This window comes from Phalacrocorax carbo, chromosome 6, assembly GCF_963921805.1.
Source record: "Phalacrocorax carbo chromosome 6, bPhaCar2.1, whole genome shotgun sequence".
Lineage (NCBI taxonomy): Eukaryota > Metazoa > Chordata > Aves > Suliformes > Phalacrocoracidae > Phalacrocorax > Phalacrocorax carbo.
The window spans coordinates 13699193-13726549 of record NC_087518.1 but is presented as its reverse complement, the minus strand read 5'-3'; the positions used below and the strand labels follow the sequence as shown (position 1 = coordinate 13726549).

The 27357-nt window shown below is 40.8% G+C and overlaps 2 protein-coding genes across 6 annotated transcripts in view; one reads left to right on the top strand and one right to left on the bottom strand.

Moving 5' to 3' along the window:
- Positions 1 to 2624: 2624 nt before the first annotated feature.
- KBTBD12 (kelch repeat and BTB domain containing 12) overlaps positions 2625 to 27357 on the bottom strand; it is a 32563-nt gene continuing 7830 nt past the window's right edge. The window contains exons 4-5 of the mRNA XM_009514073.2: positions 17294 to 17491; positions 2625 to 5318 (exon numbers count right to left, since the gene is read on the bottom strand). Of these exons, the coding sequence (XP_009512368.1) occupies positions 5149 to 5318; positions 17294 to 17491 (368 nt within the window). The 3' untranslated portion in view covers positions 2625 to 5148. The remainder of the gene's footprint in view (positions 5319 to 17293; positions 17492 to 27357) is intronic.
- MGLL (monoglyceride lipase) overlaps positions 17237 to 27357 on the top strand; it is a 110259-nt gene continuing 100138 nt past the window's right edge. Inside the window, exons 1-2 of one of the 5 annotated variants that reach the window (XM_064453764.1) lie at positions 17237 to 17318; positions 17613 to 17742. In XM_064453764.1, coding sequence (XP_064309834.1) covers positions 17724 to 17742 — 19 coding nt within the window. In that variant the 5' untranslated portion in view covers positions 17237 to 17318; positions 17613 to 17723. Of the gene's footprint in view, positions 17319 to 17414; positions 17743 to 25326; positions 25403 to 27357 lie in introns of those variants that run through there. The other 4 variants (XM_064453763.1, XM_064453766.1, XM_064453765.1 and 1 more) reach the window with 4 other exon arrangements.

Sequence of the window (27357 nt, the reverse complement as noted above, 5' to 3'; positions counted from 1 at the left end):
ACAGAACAGACTTGCACAAAGCTTTCAAGAGGACTCTCAGCTTCTGAGGGGAGCACTACAGCCAGCAAAAAATTGGAGAAGGAAGGAGACATGGGCGAGGACTAAAAGATCTCCCTGGCTGTTCCTTAGCTCTGCAAGGAATTTAAGGTTCTTTTTGACTTGAAGCCTGGAATAGTTCCATATATTTAAAGATCAGCACTTTTTTTGAAGTGATTTGATGAGCTATGCAGAAGACAGAGTTGCCAGGTATGTGTTAAAAAAAGGATCTTACTACTGTCAGTGAAGAACTTCTAAAAATAATGTTATACATATGTATATAAAACACATAGGAGTATACATCCTGGAATACTTAAATGCATTTTCATTTGAAGGTAGTTTCTTATGGCGAGGCAGACCAGCCTGTCAGGAGCCAAAGCTCTGCACCATGCTGGTTTTCTCTGCTCTGGCAGCACAGACACGTAGCCTCAGCATGGCCTACACTGTGGCTGCAATCACAGGTTATTAGTAAATCATTCCATCAGACACCCAGGCAGGGCAGTAAACACAGAGGAGACATTCACCAAGAAAAGAAGGGAAGTGTACTTCCCGGTACATTCTATGTATATTTTAGCCATTTTCCAATATTTCCTTTGCTTTCAACCTCTACATGTCAAATGGTAGTAAACTGCAAATGTACTAGCTCCAGCTGAGCACAACTGGGGGTGAAATAGCTTTTCTTTGAAGCTGAAGCTAAAATCCACTTGAAAAGCTGTAGTGAGCGCCACAGAAATTTGCAAAAGAGTGTCTGAAATTCTGACCTGGTGATTCAAAGCATTGTGATTCATGAAACAAATTTTCAGAGGAGCTACTTAATCCATTAGGCGAGCAGCCTGTGAAAGAGACCATCACTGTAGCTAAAATAGCAATCACCAGATAAACAGCATATTAAAAGAATGTAATTGTCTTCCAGGTCAGCAGAAAACCATTATAGATCTTCATTAATGTATTTTAACATTAAAAAAATTATATTATTTTAGCATTTTTTCATTCCTTTCAAGTGATCAAGGACATCATTACACGTTTCAAGAAGAATAGAGGAAAAATACAAGATGAAGATCCAGGGCCAAATCCTTGTACATCTGAACCCTCCCTAGGAAGAGCTAGGGAGGATTTTTTCACCCCACCTTGGTTCTGCTGCGTGTTGTAACATTCTGGGAGCAGCTGTCATCTCTGTTACCAGTCTCTCAGTTTTGATGCTCCCTCAGCCTCTTACCTGGAGCATATTTGGGAGTGCTGGTAGAGGAGCTGACAGCTCTGTGTGCCCCAAGGCAATTTTCTGTTGGCAAATCAAGGCTTCCTGAGAGGCACAATACAGCTGAAACACAATAGAGAAACTGCCCCACAAATTTCAATATTGCACACATACAGAACATGTGTGTGTGTTTGCCTGGCACAGGCAGGGACTGAGCCACAGGCAGTTACAGTAGTGGTATGTGAGGGTGTGTAATCAGATGCCTGATGGTTTACATAGGCAGGCAGTTCCTATGACCACATGTATGAAAACAGAGATGAGATCTCTACAGGAATCCTTATGAAATCAGTTATACATGGACAATTTCAAAATAAAACATTAGCTGGGGATAAAAAAAGGAGAGCTTCAATTAGCTTTTTATAGGATTTCATTTTTTGCCTGTGTGCCACATGACCAGCTATCTCTCCAACATTTTTCTTCATACTTGGCAACTAGTGATGTACTTCAGTGTTGCAAGTGAAACTGAAGTGTATGCCTTTGCTTAATAATCCCCCCATTCATTTAAATAGTTGGTAGCTTGCCAGCACTGCTTTGTGTGCATTTCAGAATTATGGATGATGTCAAGACAGCCTTGATTAAATACTCAGCTAACTACTGCTCAGATAGAAAGGGGCTGAAGTAAACAATTATTTCAGTGAAACTCACAAGCTTGGAGAATACATATTCTGTGATATTATTTTTTTGCATCAGGATTTGTAATAGAAGAAATTAAGACTCTTAAGGACTTTCCCAGCAATGTGAGACTACCCATGGACATATCAGACATGTAGTATTCATGTAGTCTCAGAAGGATTTTGGCTGAGATCTCTACCTCTAATAAGCGTGCTTTCTGCTTCTTCCTTCCTTCCTCAGTCAAGCTTTCATTTCCAAGTATTGGTTTAGAAATTGTAGTCGCCCCAAGGGCAAACCATGAACTACATGGGGCCCACACAAAATTAAGAAGTTAGTGCCCCCATTCTAGATGTTTAATCCAAAAGAAAACAATTCCCTGCTTGATATATAATGCTAGACATTCAGACTTGGGCAGAAACTGAGAGATATGGACACACAAGAGTCCCCACTGACAGTCAAACCCTGTGGACAACGGGAAACGTGATGCTCAGTGCATGCAAGGGCAGGTCACTTGCCAGTGGTGCACAAAAAAACCAAACTGTTAACTGCCCACTACAGCTCAAGCTAGCTGATTGCAAGGCCAGTATATTAAACATATGCAATTACTCTTCTCGGTTACCAAGACAGACCTTCTTGGAGTATGTACTTTCCTTCCATCCAGCTCATTAAATATCATTCTAAAAAGCAAAACATATGAAGTGGGAAAGAAACAGCCAGCTCGTGATTGGAATAAAAGTTTAATAGAGGAGTCTCAGCTGTGTTCCACAGATATGTTCAAATATGACTAATGAAAGCCTGCCAAAGTCTCCCTTCTCCCCTTGAAATATTCCAAGTAGACTGTCTTTCAGAGAGTGAAATCCAGTAGTTTAATTCAGGCTGTAAACTGCAGGATTTGAATTGTCAGGAATGGACCACAGAGCAGAGACTGAAGAAAAAAAAAAACCCTTTAAAACATTCTTCCTTAAAACAAAAAAGGTGAAAGAGGCAAAATCAGTAGAGTTGCAGAATTTGGAGTGGAGTTTCACAAGGAAACACTTAACTGATGCTCAAGAGCATTGCTTCCAGCTGCCTTGAGAGCTCTGCAGGGAAACTAGAACAAGATTACCTTCACTTTGCAGTAACAAAGAAAGTTAAAAAAAGAGTTTCCAATATTGGATGGTTAATTGAAAGAACTTTCTACTGATTTTGTTTAAAAACATATTGAAGTAGAGTTTGCTTCCTTGATCCTATACCTACAACTACATTTAGCAACCAGAGTGGTTAAGGCTCTAGGAACAGGTCGCTGATTTGTACCACTGACGTTCATGCTTGTCACAACTCTGTTCGAGACAGATGATGACCTACATATGAACAATGGAAAGAAAAAAGAATGACTGGATGATAAGAAATGATACAAACAAAAGAGTATGTGTTTAGGCTGTGCAACTCATTCTGCTTGGGAAACATAAAGGGAGACAAGAGATTAGCTATAAAGCTGATTTTACTGCTTTTCTACGTGTTTTCCCCACCAACTCCCTTATTGTCTGAGCAGTCCTCAGTGTCCTACTACAGTTATCAGGTAAACTTTAGTGACCTTCTGGCTAATTGTTTTTATATGACAGCTTCATATTCCCACTGGATATTTCAAAGAATATTTCATGAATCAGAAACGTCAGAATTGGGGAAGGGCTTTTGGGTCATTCTCTCCATCTCTCTCTGCCATAAGCATTTCAGGCAAGACCCCCACAAAACCAGCTGGCATTTTTGCATCCTAAAACATGATTGCAAAAGAAAATGGAGATGTTCCAAATCCTGCAAGTAACTATGGATAAACTACCTGATAGATTCCCTCATTTCTTTGCCAGTTATTTCATTTCACTTTTGTTGCTGCTATTGTAGCCATTAAAAGGAACTTCTTGCTGACAATGATCATTCTCATACTATATCATAATTTACTCTTGGTGTTTGCCTCTGGCATTCACTCTGCATTGCAGTGTACTCTCATTTGCAATTTTGGCCCAAGAGCACAATTGAGATATCCAGTCCTCTTGTCCATACTGGGCAGGCAGTAACTGACAGATACACTGTAAGGTAGGCACCACAGAACTGATGAATAGTTCTTGGTAATTCAAATGGGATAGCAGTACTGGTAACAATTTTCTCTCTAACCTGCTGTCTCTCCAAGCCCTGTGAAGGCTAACATTGCCTTAAGAAATACTGTTTGAACTATTCCTCTTCCCTGTGATTACAGCCAATTCTGTTGGTAGAGAATTTACATTATGCTACTTCATTAAAGCTACTTATATAAAACCAGCTACTGTTACATAAACATTTATTGTTTAGCACATCTAGCCTTTCCCTGTAGCTGCAGAGCTGATATGCAGATAATACTGGTCTCGTTAATTTTTAGTTTACATCTCCTTCGCCATCTCTCAAAGGAAGAGGGTTTTCTAACTGAGCTTTTAGGTTCAGGCCACACCAGAACTTGTAACAGGCAGCATCTCTGTAAAAATTTAGGATTCTTCTTGTCTTTGGTACAGACTGCTTACTAACCCTCCTGGAAGACTCGCTTGTGACTTACTGCCAAAAGACTAGTTTTCTACTAGCACAGACTCAGCTCTGTTGGCAAAGACAAGATCTTTTGACTGTCCTGTCTGTGGGTTAGATAACGTTTGCAGTAGCTGGTGTACTTGAGTAATGAACCTTGGCTAAAGTTTTTTTGTTTAAACCAAACAAAGGCTCTTCTCTGTTTTCCCTCTGCTCCTGCATCAGTCAAGTACAGCCTGGCCCTTTGGTACAGCTGGACTGGTTTTCATCAGCTGACAATATATTTCTTAGCCTCCTTGGTAGCTTAGTAGAACCAGGTGGGATGAACAGCAAAAGAGGGATTTCCCTGGCTAGAGCTTTCCTTCATATGTCATGCTGTGCTGTGAAATGAGCCATGGGCTACCACTGTGCCTGTGAGGCAAAGGGTCCCAGAAGCCCAGGCTGCACCCAACACTGGAGCTTGCACAGCCAGGTGGAAGATGAAGAGCCACACACAGAGGCTGGGCAACCTCAGCTTTCAATCACAGAAGTCCAGAGTACCAGTACTAGCAAATTAAGCATCATCTGAGAAGCGCAGCTCGAAGGCAATTTTGTCCTTAAGCATGCATTGCTGACTCCCCTCCGTGGGACTCAGCTGTCATCCAGAGCCAATACAGCATTTTTCTCTCCAAATTCTTCAGTTTCTGCAGAATCTGGAAGCACTGAGAGTCACTGAACTTCTATTGGTCCACTAAATCTGGGGGAGGAGGAATAAGATCCCGTGGGTTCAGCCTAGCAACAAGGCAAACATCATAGCTGTCATGCATGAGGACATTGATGGCCACCACATTCCACTGGTTCTCCCATGTATCCAGCTCAAGGATCTCTTTGGTGATAACTTCATGACGAGCTGAAAAAACAGAAGTAAAAACAACAGGCATCAGAAGTCAAGTCAAACAGGATCAAAGATGCTTGTGCAGTTATTATGACCCTTCTGTAAGATGGCAATGAAAAGGTAATATTTGTGGTACTAACAGCTATGCTGTTCGAAGAGCATGTGATTGTCAATGTATAGCAGATGAAATAGTGCAGATGGAGATCTGCACAGTGTATTCAGTCCTCACACTCTGGGCTCCAGGTGCAGCTGCAGGGACAAAAGCATGAAGTGCTCCATTGTGGTGCAAGTATGCAGGTGGCATTTCATTGTGCAATCAATTGTCAAATGCTCATCTTTCTGAGACAGAATATTGCCTATTGTTAATGAGTATGCCTACACGCAGTGTGTTGTCTTTTCTTTGCCCCAGCTAAAATGCAGCGTTCAGGCTCCTGGAAGCACTCCAATGCTACGGCTCTTCTTGGGTGCAAAGTCTGGACATCCTGTGATTTGGGGAGAAATAAAGACAGAAAGAAAACTCCAGGGTTTTAAATGTACTTTAGCTGTTCTGAAGTGCTGAGGAATTTGTCATGAACAGTCAGGTTAGAGGAATGCCATTAAAATCACAGATGATCTCAAGACTAGAAGCTTTTTACTGAGACTAACAAAACATAATGGAAGAATCACCATGCAACAGAGAACCATACTTGTCAACCAGCAGTGCTATATTAAATTTCTTCTAAGAACGCAAAACCTTTCTTTGCTAACAAAAGTCCTGAACTTCCCAGCAATTGTTACTCAAAGCCAAGTCCTCTCCTAAAAATAAAAAGTGCTTTTCATTGCTGCTGATATTTTCTTTTCATGTTAAAGTTGCTTTCTCACAGCAAGTAACCTTAGTCTAAACTTCTTCCTTTGAGATGAGGACATGCACATGCTTTGCTGTCAGCTTCCTTCTGATTAATTTCTGGATAAATTTATTAGAAGGTTGGTCTCCAAGATTTCCAAGCACAGACACTTCACAGGCACCAGGATAAGTAAGAACCATCATAGAAAGAAACATTGAATACTCCACATTGAGTCTTAAAAGGCTGGTGACAGACTAAATTTTACAGGGTCCAGACTGAGGTTCCCATTCAGCTATCCCTTCTAGAAAGCTTTTTTTTTTTTAAACAAACAAAACAACAAAGAACCCTACCCTTCACATCTATCAACTGCACCTCTTTGGACACTGCCCTTCTGTGGAGCCAGCAGCAAAGGACTGAAGAAGGGGAAAGAGTCAAATACAGAAGAGCTTGCAGAAGCATATATTGTTTCTCATGTTGGAAACAGAGACCACATATTTCTCCAGAGGACAGCAACTCTGGGGGTTTAGCACCCCTGAGATAATGCTGTCGTGGTTTAGATTCCATGAAAAAGTAGTGCTGATGTTATGATTACGTAGTGTCATGTGACTTAAAATACCCCTAGGGCTGCTCTGCAAGTAGCTTCAGGATGTGGGGAGGTCAGATGGAATCAAGGCTTCCGCTCCCAGGAGTGGTTTCCTTGCTGAGCTGATTCAGGACAGTTCTGTTTACTGCAGGTTCTGCACATGTACAGGAGTTGTGGATGTCTCAGCTTCATGGCAATTTCTGCACATTTTTGTCATGATATGGAAGGAAATCACTCACCAAACATTCACCATCTCTGCCCCCTCTCTTATCTGATGAAGGAGTGCGGCACAGTGTTTCTACCCCAGAGTCCACAGCCCGTACTCATTTTCCCCCTCAGTTGTATCATAATTAATTGTGGCATAAGTTTGGTTGGTCCAAACCCAGACCCCTGGGATTTTCATAGATCTCTAGGAGCTTGCTTGGGTAAAATTTGGGCAAGATTTCAGGATTTATCCTTATCTGAATAGTCCTTGTTCCATTCCTTTCTGCTGTTCACAGAAAGTGAAACAATAGTCATGATGGGTTGCTTATTGAACTTGGAGATTAAAGGCAAATAATAATAATAATAATATGTAGGAAAGTTGCACCCATCCAATAGAGAAGACAGCAAACTGCTAACAAACCCAGTTAACATGTGAAGAGGGAAGGCATGACTGACAAACTGCAAACAAATAACATGAGCCAGTACCAGCGAAGTGCTCATTTCTGTATGACCCTGCAAGAGTGAACAGGTTTTTCCTAAGAGGCGAATACAAGACACAAACAGACCTAAGCTGTGACATGGGAGGCTCCAGTCCCTGTATTTATTATTAGATCATCTCCTTTATGCAACAAATTTGTATGCCTGAATTTTCTTTGGAATGAATGATGACAAAAATGAGATAATCAGAGGAAAAATCAAACACTGGAACTGAGACATTCTGTGGGTGACTGCAACACTTCAGAAAAAAAAATCGTAATTAAAACATCAAAGGCAGATTCAGCAACCCCTCCTTACAAGACTTGCTGTGCTTTTTCCTGACCCTGGTGACTCCCAACCTTTAGTGTCCCTTGTTTCCCTTTTCTGTGGGGTGCTGTAACTGAGTTTGTTCCACTCTACAATTCTGCTTTCCAGCACATGGGGTGTTAGTTAACTCCTAACCCTTGGGAGATAAGAGTATGTTATTAGAATAAGGGAAGCAATCATTTCTCTAGTCTTATCTTGTTTAATATGAAAGGAAGCAGCAGCCTTTGGATGAGAAAGTTCATGTGAGGAAAAGCGCTGCTCAAAATACAGTCATACTTCAGAAAAAAAATTACATCCCCCCTTTCTTTTTAAAAGAGAAATGAGTTAAAACACTTCAATCCTTAACACCCACCCCCCCTTTTTTTTTTTTTTTTTTTAAATTTTTCTTGCTTAGGACAATAGAAAAGAGAATAGCACCTTTGATTCCAGGCAGTAACATTGGATTTGAGCTTTAATCTCAATCCACATTTTTAAACCTGAAAATGCAAATAATTCCAGATTCTTCCTGATTGGTTCACCTTATTTATTTGTCTTTTTTTTTTTTTAAAGGCAGTATCTTAGCAGCCAGTTTTGATAACAGAAGAAAAACGGGACATCTAAAAAAAAATTGGCTGTTACACAGATTACCTGCTCAAAAAGCCAACCCACGGAACTCCCTGTCATACACCACATTATACTGCATCACTTACCAGACAGCTACCTTACATAATGAAAGGATTTCACTCCTTTCCAAATGCTATCTTTTTTTTTTTTCTACAAAATGAGGCAGTATTTTTCTGCATATTTTTGTTTAGCCATGAGAAGTTTTAAGGAAATTTCTTTACATTATGTTTTTCTGCATAGGAGTTAAACCCCTTTATATTGGAATTATTCAGGTAGTACAAACCTAACCCTAATGCAGATACTTTTCAAGCAGTAAAACAGTGTTTATAGCAGTATGGTTTATACTTATTCAGGAAAGGAAAAGGCTAAACCAGCACAGGGAACATTAATTCCAGCATAAATTTATCCCCGTGAGAAATTGTGGTATGTTAAAAGAAAGTCAGAGCTCTTTTGATACAGTTGTGGCTTTCTGATGTACAAGTGCAGACTGAAGGCTAACACTAAACCTACAAAACCATCTTTTCCCAGTGAAAGAGCTTGAGTTATACCTGAAAATGTTTAATTCATAAATGCTAAAATAATATTTAATATATGCAGATATTGTAGTCTGAAAGCAAAATTACTCTAATCTTTAAATTCTTTTATAATCTGGTCTGTAAACAAAACACTTTCCCACAATTTTTCATATGAATTTTTTCTCTGAATATGCAGAAAAAAAACCCCCAAAATATTAATTTTCAGTAAGTGATTGCCTGCACTTCATATACACAATCATGTTTTCTGTTTAAAATGATTACTTTCAAGTATGAGTCACTCCCCAAATATGACCAGACTTCATTTTATGCTGTAAGTTTTCTCATGTCATTTGAATCAGGACTGACCATAAATCAGGGTGAAGCATTCTTGAAAACACACCCAGTGTGACTGCAGGCAACATAAATATTTAATCTGCCTTTTTTTTTTTTTTAACTGCATTCCATTTGTGATTTGGAGGTTGGGGGGAGGAACAACTTTTCATGCAAATATAGTATTTATTACCACTTTTGGTCTCTTTTTACCTTGCTCTCTCTTTCCTATTTGGAACTGAACATTCAGACACAATTATTAGGTTTTGGATTGGGAGGGTTAAAGGGAGGCAGATGTAGAAGAATTAAGCAACATGCTTAACAGGTAGAAAATCTGTAGGTCATCCAGGACTATGAACCGTGCAGCTATTATGTTTGTAAGCCAATACAAATAAATTAACTCTATTATAAACTGTTTAGTGTCCAGAGCATTGAACTAAAAAAATTCATGCTGAATTTTAGTTCACTGGAGTAAAATCTGTGGCAGGTTTGCTGAAATGTGGTCATTATTTCTTATAGAAGCCCATTGAGACCAGCTGGTGTATTTGCCTCCATCTTATCAATGAGGAAACAGAATTATGGAGATAGCATGTGCCAAGTCACAAGTCACAAGTCACGATGTCTCTGCCCCAGTGCAGGGCAAAGATATTCGAAGTAGTTTTGGACAAGCTCACCTGCCTACTAGCTGTGGCACAGCTACATTGCCATATTGTGGTTTGGCCGGCAGTACCTAAGCTAGTTTATCCAGGGCAGGGCCAGGTACCTCAGCACAGAACAACATTGTGTAGTGGGGGGTGGTCTCAGTGTCACATCTGTCCTTGCCCATGAGCTCTGTGCCCTGGGACGTCATCACAGAGGCTGCTTGCCTGAACTTCTGCTGATGTCTGTTCTCAGGTTGTACACAGCACCTTTTCCTTTCCAGTTCGCAGTTTCCTAATATGGTCTATCTTCTTTCTCCATAAACCAGTTTATAAAAAAAGACACCATACCTCCAGTGGTGTCTTAACTCTCTGCTCTGCTCTTGCCATGGAAAAGAGCACCTGAACATCACAAGGTGCTTGCCAGTTCCCCACAGTCCCCAAAATATTTACTCAGGTGTTTCTTTCACGGTCTACCCCAGGTCTCTTGTCACCTAACAGACAGCCCAGAGCTGCCTTGAAGCAGCTCAGCCTCCACTGCTGGTTTGTACCTGGCTTTGCATGCCATTATCTGTACCAGAGAATGATTTTAAACATATGGGACTACCCTCTGCTACTTATCTTCCTCGCCACTAATAGCTGCTTTCATAATTACATGATGTGGAGTTAGGTGACTTGGGAATTCACATTTGTGTTGCAATGGGATAAAAGTGCATTTAGATCATTACCACCAGATGTCCTGGCTCCTCATTTGCAGTAGGAAAAAGAATAAGTTCATCGAGTCTGTGGCCTTCAATCCCATTTGTGTATGTGAGCTGCCCCCTGTAACTCTACCAGCCTTGCTAGCATAACACAGTGAACAACCCTGTAGGGTCAAGTACATCCATCATCTATGCCTGTGGGCAGAAGCAGGCAGAGAATACACAGGAGAGGAAACTTGGCTTGGCTGTTTAACATGCTGGCCGGGCTTCGTGACGTTAAGTATCAAGACAGTGTATCCCACTAGACACAGAGAAAGCTGGGATGCAGGTTGGGGCTTGAATTTACAAGTGTGGCAGCTTACTGTTTTCAGAGCACCTGCGTGGAGTAAGGTAAGATATTCACTCTCATAGACAGGACCTCTATCCTCTTTCTCTGTGTAATTCTTCAAGGCCATAGTTTCATGATCCACCCATTCACTCACAAATTAATAACTATTATAATTTAAAAAAATATATATGTAAAGAATGGGATGGTCGGTAGGAAGGAACTTCTAATTCAGTTACTTCAACTGTTTTTCTTGGGGTTGATCCCGCTACTTCAGCTTTTAAAATCTTTCCAGATTTTGCCTGTTGTTCATAGGCAAGACCTCTTTCAGACATAATCTTACAAGCACTGGTCCTGCGTGCGCTGCAGGTGATAGCAGGGTCCCAGATTACAGTGGCAGCAGGATCAGTGCCCTTGAAGTCAATGCACCATTCATAAGTAAAAACTGCAAGATCAGAATAAGAATTACTGGTCTCAGACCATCCTCAGACACTGCTTCTAAATGCCTTACAATGTGTTAATACATTATTAATAGAGGATATAGCGCATGTTTAGACTGTATGCGTGACAGGCAGTTATGAACACAATAGAAGATGTCACGCATGGCTACAAGCCATGTTTCTAAACAACCTATTGACCTCTTTGGCAATTAATTAAAATGCATTAAAATATCTATTAATCATTCATTAACCCTTTATAAACTATAAATGAACCTTAGCAAGAGGCACGGCTGAATTACCAATACTATGCTGTCAGCTATTGGGTCAAATTTAGATCTGAAACAAGCAGTTGCTGCTCCCCAGCAATTCCCGTGACCTGTATTGGCCTTATGTATGGTAGCGAGTTTCTAGCTAATGAGCGGGGGATAAATGGGCAGCCCTCGCTGGGAAGGCAGCAAGCCGAGGAGGTCTCTCCCGCACACCCTTTCCCAACAGCAGCCCGGCAGCTCATGCTGGTGCTGGGGAGAATTAGGCAAAAGGTCAAGTAGCATTTTTCGGGGTGGACCTGGTGCACAGGCGGGAGAGATGCGGCAGTGCCTGCGGTGCAGCGGGCGGCTGCAAGCAGATTGCTATGCTGAGCGAAGTGCAGGGACCCTGAATCCCTTTCATTGGTGGGAATATTTATTCAAATGATAACAACTGTGGGCAGGAGAACTTTAATTATTCATCGCTGCCCAGTAAATTCTAAGAGAGAAAAAAACAGTGCTGCAGATAGGCAGCCCGGGGTTTGCCCCTTACTTTATTTAGCTGGGAACATGGGAAGGTGCTGGAGAAATAGGTTTTGTTCCAATCCCTCAACGCCCAAACTTCACAAGTGCAATATTTACTGGGCCAGACTTCTTAATATGTCTAAATTTAATTTGATTCCAGTAATGTTCCGTAACCGCTATAATAAAAAACAAGCACTAGAATGATTCTCCATCTAAATCACATAATGGAAGAGACTAGGGGGAACAGCCTTTATGGGAGATTAGTCAAAATAAATAACTATTAAGCTAGTCCACTGTCAGGAGAGGATGTCGTGGAGATACAAACTCATTAGCTCAGCTGGAATACAGTAATTACTAGACAGTTCTGCATTGCCGCAAGCAGCGCTGCTTCTATTCCAATGTATGGATTAGAGTTTATGTAAATGAGGAAGAAGAGTCTAGAAAATGAATCTAGGGTAAGCACATATCTTTTTTTAATTTTTTCTTTTTTTTTTTTTTTTAGAATTAGAATTACACATCTGGTAAGACTTGGTGTCACTATTACCTATTTTGGCTAACAGCTGAAAACAAAAAATTGAGATTCTGGCATTCCAAGTTCGTAGATATTTTTTCCCTTTCCCCTTCCTCTGACTGTAACACCACTTAAGTGAAAAATTAATTTCTACTTGGTTACCAGTAAGTAAATAACAGAACTGGGTTGAGCAGTTCTGGTGCTACTCATGATGCTAAACACATTACAGAATTTTTCAACATACATAGTAGGGAAGCAGTACATACATCTTCTCTGCTATGAACTACATTGGAGATGGCAAAACTGCCAGTTCAGAGAAAGACAGTTCTACATCAAGTGTGCTATTAGCTGATGAAATCACAAGACATTTTAAGTTATGTGTGCTGCTAATAGCAGACCTGTTAAACATTTTGTTATTTGCAGTGAGGTGGTTGACCCTTTGCCTTGCACGTGAGCTGATGTCACATGCGTATACAGTAAAGATGGCATTCTAATTAAAATCAAGTTAAAAAATCAACTTTCTTTTAATTTATTAGTTCAAACCTGTGAGACAGGCAGTTGGACCAACATCTATAATCTGAAACTAAAGCTACAATCCCCAGCCCCCAGAAACAGGCTATGAGATCTGTATTTGTGCAGCAACAATGCAAAGTCAACAAACATGTGCCTGCCCGAGCTGACAGTGACAGCAGATATCAGAGTCCCAGCAAACAGGCACTCACACTTGCCTTCATTATTTTCTCCAGAAAAAAAAGTATTTATAATACTCGGCAGCAGTCAGAAAGAAAGGGAGCCCAATCTGGCAGGCATTTTATAAGCACGTAATGCTGCATACCTGAAGAGCTGCTTACCACCTCCTTTGGTGAGGCAGACTAATGAGGCTGCTTCTGCCATGCATGGGCTGACCTTAATAGCTGTCAGCCTGTGCAGGTGGCAGGTTTTAGTTCTATGTAAAGGCAAAGGAATTAAAACATGTCAACAAGAACATTGTACAGTCAAGTTGCAAAGGCTGGTTTAAAATCCAGTAACCAGTAAATGCGGCGACATATTTTAACAATTAGTAGAAAGCCGGCTGGCTAATGCGCATTGAGTCCTTCTCAGTATTCATACTGTGGCTAATGTTTTAACTCTATGCAGAACTATAAACTAATGGACAAAACCAACCATTTTAAACATTTCTGAAAATCTTGAAGAATGCTATAATATTGCTGACGAATGGCAGGCTACATGAGCTGGAGCTGTGTCAGAGACAAGCAGATTAATGGTTCGTATTTGCCATAATAGTTTTAGGAGAAAATGAGCTGATTTGTAAAAACTACTGGCCAACAGATGAATTTTTGCAAATTTTGCTAAGAAGGAAAAATTCAAAACAAGCAGAAGTGATTTTTTTGGGTACTATCATGATCATAAGAACATACAATATTTTTCAGCTAGTGATACAACACTCGGGTCTCAGAGTGGTTTGTACCATCTAACCATAGACACCAAGCCCCTGATGTGCTTGCCTTAGGGAAGCCAGGCTAGAATCCCTCATACCCTGATTGAAACACGGAGCATTAAGAGTCAAGAGAGGTCCTCAGGGTTCTGAATTGCCTTCTGGTCTTTCAGAGCAAATTTAAATCACCAAGGACTTGAATCTCCCTCTGGAAGTGCCTGTGCTTCTCCATATACTGCAGGGAGCCTGAGGTCACTAAGGTCTTACTGTAGGCACTCCACATAAGTGTCTAGGCTTCAGCTGAATTAATCCCCTTTCTCCTTTCATGGCCAGGCCTTGAGCAAGCTTCTACCTAGAGGAAGCGTCAGCAGGGGAAGTCTTACAAGGTGTGTTTACCAACACAGCTCAACACTGAAGGCCATTACTTGCAGTACAGAGGAAGCTTTCTCTTGATGAAGCTTGGACACACTTTGGAGTCCACTGATCCTTTAGAGAGACTGTTCTCTGCATTGTTCAAACTCTACTCTCAGCTGGCCAAGCTGACTCCCCTCTGGAGATTCTAAGTAGATGTAATTTCTCTTCCTCTGCTCCTGGGGATGCTGTTAGGGCTACACCACTTGTCCTCCTTCAAGCAGACAAAGATTTGTGAGAGGCAATACGTATGGGGTGGGAATCCTGCCATCATAAAACTTGGAGTGTCATACGGGACTTAAAAGCCATGATAGCTGATCAGTACTTACCTTTTCTCCAAATTTAAGGCCCTTTGAGCAGTTGACAGCTGCTTTTCAGCTTTGTGTTTGTGTACAACATCTCTGGTCTCTAATTATCCATTTAGGTCAATACTTGTGCAGAAAGGTATACAGAGCATGGCACATACACAAGGGAAAATAAGATGCACCAATGCAACAACATTCTTAGTAGTTCAACTTGCTGAATAAAGAGTGAGTTTAAGGAAATATAAAGACAAGCTGAGGCTAGGGAGTCGGGGACAGATCTATAATATATAGGGAGCTGGTTGCAGCCCCTTATGTACATTGGCTAAGACTTTCCATTGCAGCAGTGCTTTTGGCTTTTCTTTTTTCTGAGAAGCACTTATTCTCAAATGTTGACAGCAGCACTTTAGTGTTCAGCAGGCAGAAAACCCAGAGACTACAGCTGTGCCTCCAGCTTGTTCCAAAAACTCCACTTGGGTTCAACTAAATTACAATGTTTTGTAAAATTGGAATATCCTCTCTTGGTTGCATCCCTCACAAAAATCGAAGTGGCATGCCAAGAAACCCAAAAGACTAAAACCAAACAAGCACATTCTAAAATAACCCTATCTGCTACTAAAGCAGCAGCAGCACATGCTGTTCTGTGAATATCTTGAAGCTGCTGAGCAGCTGTAATTGTGAGGAAGCAGAGTCAAGGCACCCTCTCCATGTTCCCGTATGACAGTAATAACTCCCTTACTCCACCCTTCAACATCAAAGAGCAGATCAGGCAAGAGCTTTTCCCAGCATGCAGAGAAGACAGGGCCAGGGAGAGAGGCCACCTAGAGAAGCTCTTCTGGTCCAGCATATGGACTCCACCCATCTTTTTCTTGATGATGGTAGCTGGAAGTTTTTACTGTTATGAAGATTTAGAAAGCCCTTTGCTTTCAGTATCTTGAAAGTCATATTAAGAAGCTCATCTTTAAGGCACAGCTTCCTCTCAACTCCTCAAACATTTGGATACATCTGATTTACAACTGAGAGCGAGACTCTTATTTTGTCTCTGTTGTTAATAGACATCATAACATCTAACAACACAATCACATACTATTTCTTTGCTGGCATACAAAATGCACTCTTAGGAGGTCAGAATTCAGGTTGTGCAGGTAACTACAAAACTGGCATTTTCTAACTCTGACTTCTTGTTTTCCAATCTAAATAACATTTAGTGCAGGGGAGTTCTATACATAATTATACAGATTGCAACAGTACAGTCAGGAGTTAGGACCCCATTGACCTGGATTATACAAACATACAAAAGACGGCCGCCTTGAAATCCACTGGGGGACCTTCAACCTCTCCCAGTACTACCACTTTTTATACATGACTCACTGACAGAACATGGTGGTATTGTACAGAGGGTGTTTTTTATGGCTCTGAAGCTACCTTATTCAGAAAAAATCATACTCATCTGTTAGTCATCTTGAATGAAATTGATTCATATGCCAGTGCAAATGATGAGCCTTTTGAGATTTGCATCCTCTAACTTCAGGCTTTTTCCTAATACTGCTCAGAAAAAGACAAATATGATGGCACAATGTTTGCTATGGAAACACAGTGATGTATCATAACCTTAACTGCTCTGAGGTCATAGAACTTCCATCATAGATGACAGGAGAACATGCCTGTTAGAGAGCTACCGTATAGTTGTTTTCAGGAAGCAGCTTCCTCAAACAGTAGCAAATGAAGGGAGGGGAAGGTGAGTTGTGAACTAATGATGAAAATCATCATTCTAAAATAACAGCAGCTTTAAGTTTAGAGTTTGTTAAACAAGTAAAAGTTGAAGCAACTAGAGTCAGTGTAATGTGAAGAACATGTCACCCAGTGATACTACATGGCCATTCCTGGGCAACAGTGAGCCTGACATGACATTTATAAGCAGTGGATAATGCATCTGTACTATTGCTTTCTCCTAGAAAGGAAATTGGGGTAGCAGCTGCTGTGTAGCAGGAGAGTTTAAGTGTGCATGTTTTGAGAGACTCTTTGCATTTATAATCAAAAAAATAATGGTTAGCAGTACTGAAGATTTAGATAGAGCACAGTTGGGAGGAGGAAGACTTAAAGGAGAAGGGTGGCCGCAGGGCTAGGATTATTTGAAATCACCAGATCTGGAATTTGAGTCTCTTTGTATGCCATTAGATACTCAAGCTTTTTCAACACTGGTTACAAAAAGCATGTAAATAAATAGGCAGAGCCAGATAGCTTTGCTAAGGACAGATGGATAGTGCCTTAATCTTCAACAAATATGTCCAAGTTCTTTAATGTCCATAACACACTAAGCTACTGATCTCAGTAGCTCTGGATGTAGATTTGGACAGGTTTAGTGCAGATCAGAAATATCCTTAATTTTTCATGTTTTGTTAAGAAAAAAAGCAATGGATAAACAGAACACAATTCATATTGACTTTAGGAGCCAACAGTCCAAAGGGCTGAATCAGCTCTGTGGTTCCAGGCCATGCCAGTGCCATGTGATAAAGTTGGTCGGTCAACAGGTCAGTCTGCGTACAGTGAAACTGATTTCAACTATGTAAAGAATGTCAGACTCATTTTAGTACCTGCTCCACGAAATCCTCCGCAGAGGTACAGCTTCCCTTCCACAGAGCCTGCGCTGGTAGAGTTTGTTCGTAATGAGAGGAGGGGAGAAGGCATGGGAGGTCCATCTCTCCAGAAGTCTCCATCAGGGTTATAGATCTCCACTGCATCAAGACATTTCCGTGTCTGTCCCCTGTCATGACCAAGGCACCCAATTCCTCCTGCAAAAGATATGTAGGACAAATGTAGCAGTCCAATGTTCAGCTGAAAAATGCATCACTGGCTATGTAATTTTTTTGTTTACATGTCCTCATGTCCCTCCCTTTCTTTTCCCTTTTGCAGCTCCAGAAATTTGTTAGATAGTAAACTCAAAGCAGAGGCTACTGCACGTTATCTACAGACACCGAAGCAAGATCCTTTCTGAAGTCTTTTATCAAAGGAAGGACAAGCAGCATGTCTTCAAAACACAAAGGTATTTTGTCTTGTTTTCTGCCTATATAGTAGAAATTGTCATAATTACTTGTTCTGCATGCTGGACAAATTGCTTTATTATTAAGTTGCAATGGATCAAAAGTTATTCTCCAATTAGTGTTAGTGGATTTGACTGTCACACTTGTTAATCAAGGATCAGTTGGATTTTTTGGGCATCTTTTCTAATAAAAGGAATAGATTACACCTATTTCTTAAGGGAAATCCACTTCCAGAAACAAGCCCATCCACTCTGCAGGAATGCCAGTTGAGTTACTTGTGACAAAGCCCTACTGTTGAAGGGTTAATTGGGATGCCTGCAGTTGATGTGCAGGATTGAAATAGATCCTGGTTTTAATTTGCTGGGAAGTCCTGCAACAGGCTTCAGATGTACCTGAGATCTCAATGCATGCTGCAAACACTGTACACTGAAATCACAGTGTAAACACTGCCTTTCCAAATCCTTTCCAGTGATCAAATCCAGATTTTGAATTTGCAGCCTTGAGAATTAATATGCTGACTTACTTGCAGGTTTTCCATCTCTGCCAATGGACACAGTACCCTGCAATGAGCATTGATGGCATGCTGAAGCAGTTCTTTTGTGCATATGTGTGTATGTGACCACTTTTAAATATAAAATGACTGCAATATGTAAGCAATTTCCACATGAAGAATAGCTTTCCAGATACACATGTAGGACTGCTCAGTTGTGCAAATCCAAAATGCATTGTATGGCATGTAATTATGCTCTTGCATATACAAGGGGAAAGAACTGCAAGAATAACATGTGCAAGGTCGATGAGGCTGCTTTTAAAATATATTGCCCCAGTGCTGTTAAGCCGGTCTGCCAGAGAAATGAGCCCCCAGAGCTCAACGTTTTATTTGCATATGGTTTTCCATCTACCTCTTAATATGGACTGTTACTTTTTCAACCTTCTGTGCATTCTCCAAAGGTATTTGCAAGAGGCAGAGACATGTATATGGGAACTGTAATGCTTCAGATTTGCTACCACTGTATTCCTGATCTGTATTTTAGAGTCAGGTAAAGACAAGATGAATTATGCCTGTATCAGAGCAGCAAAATTAGAACCAAATTCAGTGTCCATTATCATCAGCAGGAAGTTTTCCTCCAGCTGAACTTAGCAGCATTTGGCTCAGTTCAATATTTGAATTTGAAAACCTTCACTGGGTTTGATTTTCAGTTCCTTTTCCATGCACAGCAAATCTTTACTAATACCTACAACAAGGTCCTAGAAGTTTGTATCAGGCTCCCCTCAACGTGTGCTTAAAGAAGGCTAGCATCCAAATGTTTTCATTACTAGTTTAACAGCCTCAGCTAAGCAGCGTTTGCTCTGATGGGCTCCTCCCCTGAAGTTCACCTAAGAGAGCTGAGGTAGGGAGTAATTGTGGTCATGGAATTTTGCTAATCATTTCCATGCCAAAGAGGGGGTTGCATGCATCGTCATGCTGAGCCTTTCTCACAGTGGAGTCTCACTGAGCTATTCCTTAGGGCTATTTGGAAGCAAGAATACGTTTCAGAATTTGAACATTTACTATTGTATTGTTTTTTATGCCAGGAGCGTTACCCACTTCTATGCGGTATTCTCCACTATCCTTAATGGCTTATAAGAGAGGTGACACTCTAGGGAGAGGACGCTATTCCCCTAGATTTATAAATAAAAGTTTTAAGGGCTAATAATTTTTTTTTTAACTCATAAAGCTATTTAATTGATAGCCTATCAGTCTTCCTGATTCTATAGCATCCTTCAGTAGAATCAGAGCACAGCATGCAAGACAATTTGGTACCAGGGTATGTACAGCCTACAGAGTGCAGTGTAATGCAGAAAGAGATACTCAAGCCAGTTTCAACTGGGAACCAATAATATTAAAGCTCCCCACAGACTAATCTGATCTGTTCACAAGAAAGCTTTTTGGTGCCAAAGGCAGACTGCTGCTGGTTATCAAGCTATCTTTTTTTAAAATTAGCCCAGGTGTTACTGTACACCACTGAAGAGTATGCACTCACCCAAGGGAAAAAGTCTTCATCAGAAGAATGGAAGAGCATCTTGTTCAATCAGAGGAATGAATGGTACCAGTTAGGGAATGCATGTGGCATGTCAGAGTCTAACAATAGCTTTGCTGATTGCCTCAATATTTCAAGGGGGGCAGTGAACAAAGTGCCCCAGAACTCTTCTAGAAGTGTAATTGCTGTTTATTTCTTAGCGCATATTTATTGTAATTTTCTAATCTGAGTAACTGTAGGGCATGGTATCTTCAGAAAGAACAGAAATAATCAGATACAAAACTGATATAGCACAGTCAGTGACTTTTTGCAAAAAATCACAACCATTACCAGTTAATGAAGACATTCAGCTGCCAATCCATGTGAACCACCTCCAAACATTTTCCTGTAGAGTTATCAGGAAAATAATCTTCCATGACCTATTGGAGCATCTTTTCAAGAGTTTAAAGGCTACCACGTATTTTCAAGGATTTATGAAACCTTCGTTGGATAGTTGAGCAACTTAAATTTAACCTCCTTTACTACTGTCATTATCAGACACAGTCCTGAAGGTATAAAAATATGTCCATTATTTACAGTCTCCACAGCTATTTCAGATAAATTCAATTTGATGTTCAATTTACAACAAGGGCAAAGCTAAGTTCTCAGCAAATAGAAAGTAAGAAGGAAAAATCAGAGGGGAGTAAAAGTTTAATTTTCAAGCTTAGAAGGATAGTATTCTGAAAAACAAGGAATCAAGATTTTCAATCTCCTCTTCTAAAGCAATGCTAACATTGAAATATTGCTAACAAAGGAATCTGAGGATATTAGACTGTACCAGCACTGCTTTGCTGTGTTCCTAGATGTGGTAGTTGAGAAACACTCCTGGGAGGCAATACTCTTTTTCCTCTATGTAGACTGATGTCTCAGGCCTCTTCCAAAGAACTATATACACAAATCAACTAAAAAGGTTCTCAAACTTAAATCAGTTCACATCTGCAACCGAGTGGAGGCATCTCACGTTAACCAGGCTATCCATCATCCACAATGTGTATACCATGCAAGACTTCAAACTGGCAGAAAAAAGAAACTTGCTGTGTCAGGCAATTCAGGCTGCTTTGTGCTCCGCCACTCACGGCTCCAGATCATCATGTCCCACAGTCTTCTTCATTCAGGTTTATTAAAACATTAGGAATATAAGTGCAGACATATGGAATTACAGTTAAGACCATGAAGATTGTCTTTATTTCATGTTCTCTGAGTAGAGCAGCTGAGTAACTGAGTTCCTGCTCTGCTTCTACAGGAGCCTCTACATAAAATAGAGAAAACCTTAAAAAGGCTAAGGGAGAGTGCAGTAAAGAGGGTAGAAAGTTGTAGGTCATTTGGGGGAGTCTCTTGTGCCAAGTGACCCACGACCAGCGCGTGGATCTGTACTTGTCATTGTACCTTAAACACCCAGATTTATAGATGGGGTCATTAAAACACACATGCTGTGGTCACAGCCTCCCCAGAGTCCCAACAGGTGTGCAGAAGGGCAGCAATTGTGATTTCAGTGCCCACAGACTGGAATGGATGCTGAGGAGGATCCTTCATTAACACACATTTACCTATCTCATCACAAGCAAAGCAGGCAAATTCGACACCACCTGGCTTAGTTCTCTGCATAAAGTGCAATTATATGTCCTTTGTGCAGGGAGAGATGGATTTCTCACTGGCAGTTTTGAGTGTTTCTGTCATTTTCACATTCATCACACATTAGGATTTAATCCCAGAATCCAGTCTTTCTCCCACCCCCCCTTACAAATACACCCTTTCAACACATTAGGCTTTTTACAATATGTACTTTCCCTAGGAGATATTTCAGATGCCACTGAAGGACTAAAAAAGCCAGTGAAGCCACCTTTGTGTTCCCAAACCCATTAAAGCTTGAGAGCTTTCCATATCACGCTTGGATGATTCTGCAATCAAACGTACTTTTCAAGGGCACTCCATAAGCAGTGGTTCTAATGGACTTTAAATTTAACATGAAGTTCCATTAGTAAAATAAATATATAAATAAAATACATTATCTTTATTAAGAAATCAGGATAGAGAAGACAAGCCTTTGATGCAAGAAGGCAAAGCAGGCTAGGTGATTAGCAAGTCTTCAGAATTTCAATGAGGTGCAGTTCTGTGCCTTGCTATACCTACACACTGCTCATAGCCAGCTGAAGGCAAAGCATATTCCTTTGGCTGAGGCCAGCTGCCTTCCTCTTACCCTGTGCTCATCTGAGAAGACTGAATGGAATTTCAGTTACATCAGTTGTAATAACAGAACACCCTTCCAGCACTTGAGGGGGAATTTCTGTAACAGCAATGGAGTGGTAGAGTCAATAGTAATAATTAGTTCACCAAGTGCAAAGGAACTAAGTGCCTTAGATATATCTGTGTATTTCTGTAGGAGTGACACGGACATGCAGTTTTGTTTCAAGCGATAGGGAACACTCCTACCTACATGTACCCAGTGACTTCACCCATGTAACTGATACTTGTAAAAGCAGACACTGGTGCAGAGCAATTGCACTTCCAAGTCTTACCCACACCAAACTCTTACGCAGCTAAATTTGCCAGGCAGCTGAGTCCAACATGGACAATTTTTTCCCCCCAGGATAGTCACCCAGATCCAAGTCTAGATTGTTTATTGCACAGACAGGATAGGTGACCAAAATGACACCTACAAGGTGGTTGGTGGTCCAGACAGGACTGAAAAGAGCTTACATACTCCCCTGAGAGTGCCAGGGTGATGGGGACCTCTGAATTTCAGACATCCTACCATTTCATTTGATTCCCCCACTAGCAGACACCTGAAATTAGACATGAACAGCAGTCTCTCAGCCAGGGCAGTATATCAGGGAGCAACAAGAGCAGAGCTGCTTCCAAAGGGAAGATGACCCATGTAATAAACGCACTGTTGGGGGGTGGGGGGGCAGCTCCACAGGTCCAGTGGCAGGTGAATGCAAAAGATCCTACCAGCAGTTGTCAGGCAAAGGCAAAGTGTCAAGAAGGTACTAATGTGCCAGGCCTGTGTTTAAATGATGCTCCTGGGCCTATGGACAGAGGGTGTGGGTGGAGGCCGCAGGTGATGCTGGTCAGGATGATCAAGACCCATTAGTGCCCTCAGCACACTGACACTGTAATTCTTTATCACATAATTAAGTCCTCAGATCACAATACTGAGCAACATATATTCTTACTTGTGCCTCTGAATATTTAACAAAGGGAAATGGGTGACAAAAAAGGAGTAATTCTCCAAAAAGCAAGTGAAATCTAAGCTTTGCCTCCCATAAAATTCACTATTGAATTGATCTCTGGAATGCACAATGGATTTAATAGTGCTAATCTCTTACATAACATTTCCCATCATTACTCTTCAAGAGCTCTAATCTGAGAGTTTCAGCACTTAGGTTTCTCTCTCACTCTGCAAAGCAGGGCTGCATAGTGGTTTCTCAGAGAAATAAGGGATCAAGAAAGCTAGCCCTGGCAGGCACTTCTGAAGATGAAACTGAGGAGCACTGTCACTCTCTTCTAAAACAGAGCAAAGCAGATGACGTAACGCAGGTTGCAGAAGACATGAGGGCAAAAGATTGATTAGAAGCAGGGCTGAAGAAACAGATAATTGTCTTTCTAAACATGGTCAACACTTCAGTTCCAGCTCATTCTTTTCTCCTGTAATGCCTTGTTCGCATTTCCTTTGATAATCCTTAAGTGAATAGGAGGCATTTCTGATCTCATGTATCAGACCAAATTTTGCCTTTTTTGTGCCTCCCGGCGCAGAGGCACTACGGAGGCTGTCGCACAGGTACAACAGAGCAGAATCAGGCCCATAAGCTGCTATTGTCAGAAGTCCAAAGCATATTTATAAATAGACGTGTTTATTTTAGAAGAAGGTGTTATTCAAATGCACAGTTAATACTCCAGCATGAAAGCTAAAATATCTCCTTCCAGCCCCTCCTACACATGCTTTCCTTTCCAGAGAGACCCCAAAGTACATATTCAAATAAGTATTTTATGACCGAGGCATTCAAAGTTTAATTGAACCTCATTCAACTGCTTAAAACTTTTAAAAGAAGCTCTCGGCAAGAACTCGGAGGAAAAAAAACAAATTGTAAGAGGTGGGTTGCCAGGCTAAGGAGGATAAACAAGAATTCTTTGATTCCTAAATCTTCCCTAATAGGATTTCTCATTTAAGCCCTTCTATATGTTCTTATTTATAAAGCAGGAATTATATAACATAAAAGCAACACATGGTTAAAGCTGTCATGGTGATACAACATTTTTTACCAGTGACCTGTACTTCAGAGACAGTTGTTCTACTGAATGTGTTTTAACATAAGCTAATGAATATGGTATTCAAATGGGTTCATTTGGATAAATTTTCCTAATTTGTCTGTTGGCTGTAATGAGTTTTCAGAGACTTAGCTGGAAAGAATATTTTTTTTTTTAAGAAAGAGATTAAAATGCATGACCTTAAATAAAGCCCTCCCATCTGGTCTTCTTCCAAAAGTGTCTCAATTGCCTCTGTCATTAAGAACACAATACTGCTCTTTCTTGGGCTTTCCAATGAATATAGTTATGTTCCTGGGAAAATATGGAGAGAAAGAGCTAAGACCAATCAAATGGGATGAATAGGAGAAAGGATTTTGAGCCTTAGGAAATGCTGTTCATTTACTTTTGAGGATTATGTACACTGTATAAATAGCATAAGATTCTCTAGGAACATTACACAACAAACAGAAAATTACATTACAGGACTGGTGATTAAGGCACATGGTACAGGTTCCTGAACAATGCTATTACTCAGACCAAAAACTCTAATCTATTCCTCATTTTCCTCTCATCAGTGTGACTCTAGAATCATTCCGTTTAAGTCATTAGGGTTTTACATGCTGGAGCTGGCAATTAGGCTGCGAAGAGTTTTTGGACAGTGACTGTGTACTCTCTGTTCTGTGCCAATAGGACTTTTCAGAAATTAACACTTCAAAGGCAAAGCGTCAGAGTCTGATCTGGGTTAGAACAAAATGAGTCTGACACAACATAACTGCGATCAGCAGACTACTTACTACAGATTTACACCTGCATGGTTGAGAGCAAAAATTAGACTTGTATATCAAAGGGTCCGCTACAGCATCTTATTCAAAGATAGTGCTCCATCTATGCTTTTTACTTCATATTTATGATAGAAATTGCATTCACACATCAGAGACATTAGAGAGGATCAACTTTTAGTGCAGTGATTTTTCATTTTTGCTCTAGAGTCCCACCTAATCCCGAATGTGCTGACACCTGTATGAACTGTACAGGAAGTCAGAGATCCTGCCTGAAAGAGCTGACAAACTTACTTTGTTTAAGGACTTTGTTTTCAAGAGTTGCTTGAAAGACGTTTCATCTTTCTGCAACACTACTTTGTATACCCAGCTACAGTTATATATTTCTTTATTTCATGTTTTTATTTCTGGAAGAGGGTCTTGGTTCTCATGGCATACAGAAGAAATCTTACACTTACCTTTTTCCACCTTGCCTCCCTCCCTCCCCTTCCTCTGACCCCAGCAGCCCCCAGTGGATCTTCTTAGATGTGTGCAGACTACAGGAAGCCCATGGAGACAGTGCACCACATAAGGAACAAGTATGATATGAAAAGCGGATGATGCTGTGGGAATCCAAGCACTGACATCAAGCATGCTTTGAATTGCCCCTTCACTGAGTGTCCTATGACTGGGGCTCCATGGGAGCCTGTTAGATGTTCAAGTTCTGTGCACACACACTTCACCATGGGGAACCCCTATTTGAAGTGAGAAGGGTATAAATGGCAATAGTAGAGACTCCACGGAAGTTTCTCTCTTATCTGTAGCACGAAAGCTTAGTCATTATGCCTGAGCATAGATGTCTCCGAGGTCACTACAGGAGGACAACCTACAAGCTGTGATCCTCTTCAGAATGTCGTTTTGCACAAATGGCCCTTGACAGCATAGTTCTAGACTTGCATAGTGCCCCACATTCCTCGTGATGCAGGGTGATGTCTGAGGGATCCATGGCTTTGATCAGCCTTAAGTGGTTTTACTATCCTCATGGCAGTTGCTATTCTTTGGTCTGTCAACATCAGCTTCCATCCTTCCATTCCCATTCTCTCATGAATTTCATCTGCATGATCAAGTACCACATCAGCCAGATTAAGAGTGCTTTCACTGTCTTCCTTTCAATGCCATGAATTGCCCATTCACCCCACCAGGGTTACCATCGCAATTGTTTCCAAAGGAAAACTGTACGCACCTCACAGCCCAACAGCCTAAGAACTCACAAGGTAACAAGAACCTGTCACCACAAATGAACAGTGGAAGGTAGCTTTTCTGTGTGAGGTTTTAATTACAGCTGACAAGTGGGAGTTTACAGCTGGACATGAGGCCACATGTGGTATCAGCAGAATAAGATGCCAATATCAGTGATTGTATCACTGTTTCCAAACAGAACTCCTTTGGAAATTGCTTCATCATTTTGAGAGGTCTTGGAAAATGCTTTGATCTCTTCCACAGAGTTTCGAGACCACGATGATTAACATTTACCAACCACATTGTCTTCTCAATTTTAACAGATAAATCTTCATTTCCACCCATACAGCTAAAGGTGGATTTAAAGCAGCATATTCAAAGATCGAATTTGTTGAAAAATAATTTTTGGCTTAGTGTCAGGTTTTCCTTTCAATTAAAAACAATTAGCTCTAATATTATTTGATTTCCTAAGGAAACAAGACTCATGCAGTTACCCTACCTTCATGTGTGTTCTGTATCTGTGTTTACATTATTTTGTCTGCCTTTCATAGCTTTTGTACCTGTTGGCCAGTTTCAACCAAATTTTACAGATTTATGGACATTAAAGTCCTTGCAAGGTTGGTGAAAATAGGCAATCAGGAGTTTGTGAAAACAGCTCAGACCTAGGTCAAAATGTCTCCCCTGCAACTGATATTCTTCCTACCTGATGGTAATTCATTCATGTCTACACTTGCTGCAGTTACACCTTGAGTGGACTGAACATCAGAAAGGAGGCAGGCTGGGAAACACGATGGTAAAAATAGCACAGTCTTTGTCAAAAATCCCCTCCCTGGAGCAGAGAGTGAGCTTATACCTTTGGTATAAATTACAGGCAAGTTTGTTACAGTGAAATTACCCCAGATTTACACTGTCAAAACTGAGAACAAACATCGCTTTTATGTGTATTCAGTTACGTTTAGTGGCAAGAGTGAAGGGTCCAGTGCAGAAAATTGTTAATCACAGGATTAAGTGTGTTGGTTCCCTCAGGACTGCTTGAATAAGGACTACTCATGGGAAGGTGCGTGGACCAACAAGAGCGATGGAGACAGAGCAAGAGCTTGTTCTGGCCCACACGCTGATCTGATTGTTAACAAAGGTTTTCTCACAAAAAAAGGTTATTGGTACTGGCTGACATGTAAGAAAGAATTCAAGTATTCAGCTCCCTGACTACTGCAGCACTGGCAACTATACATAATAAAATGACGCTTTTTATATTTTAACGTTAGCAAAATCCTTGTGAAGGTCTGTGAGACCATGAACTTTCCTCAATGCCATT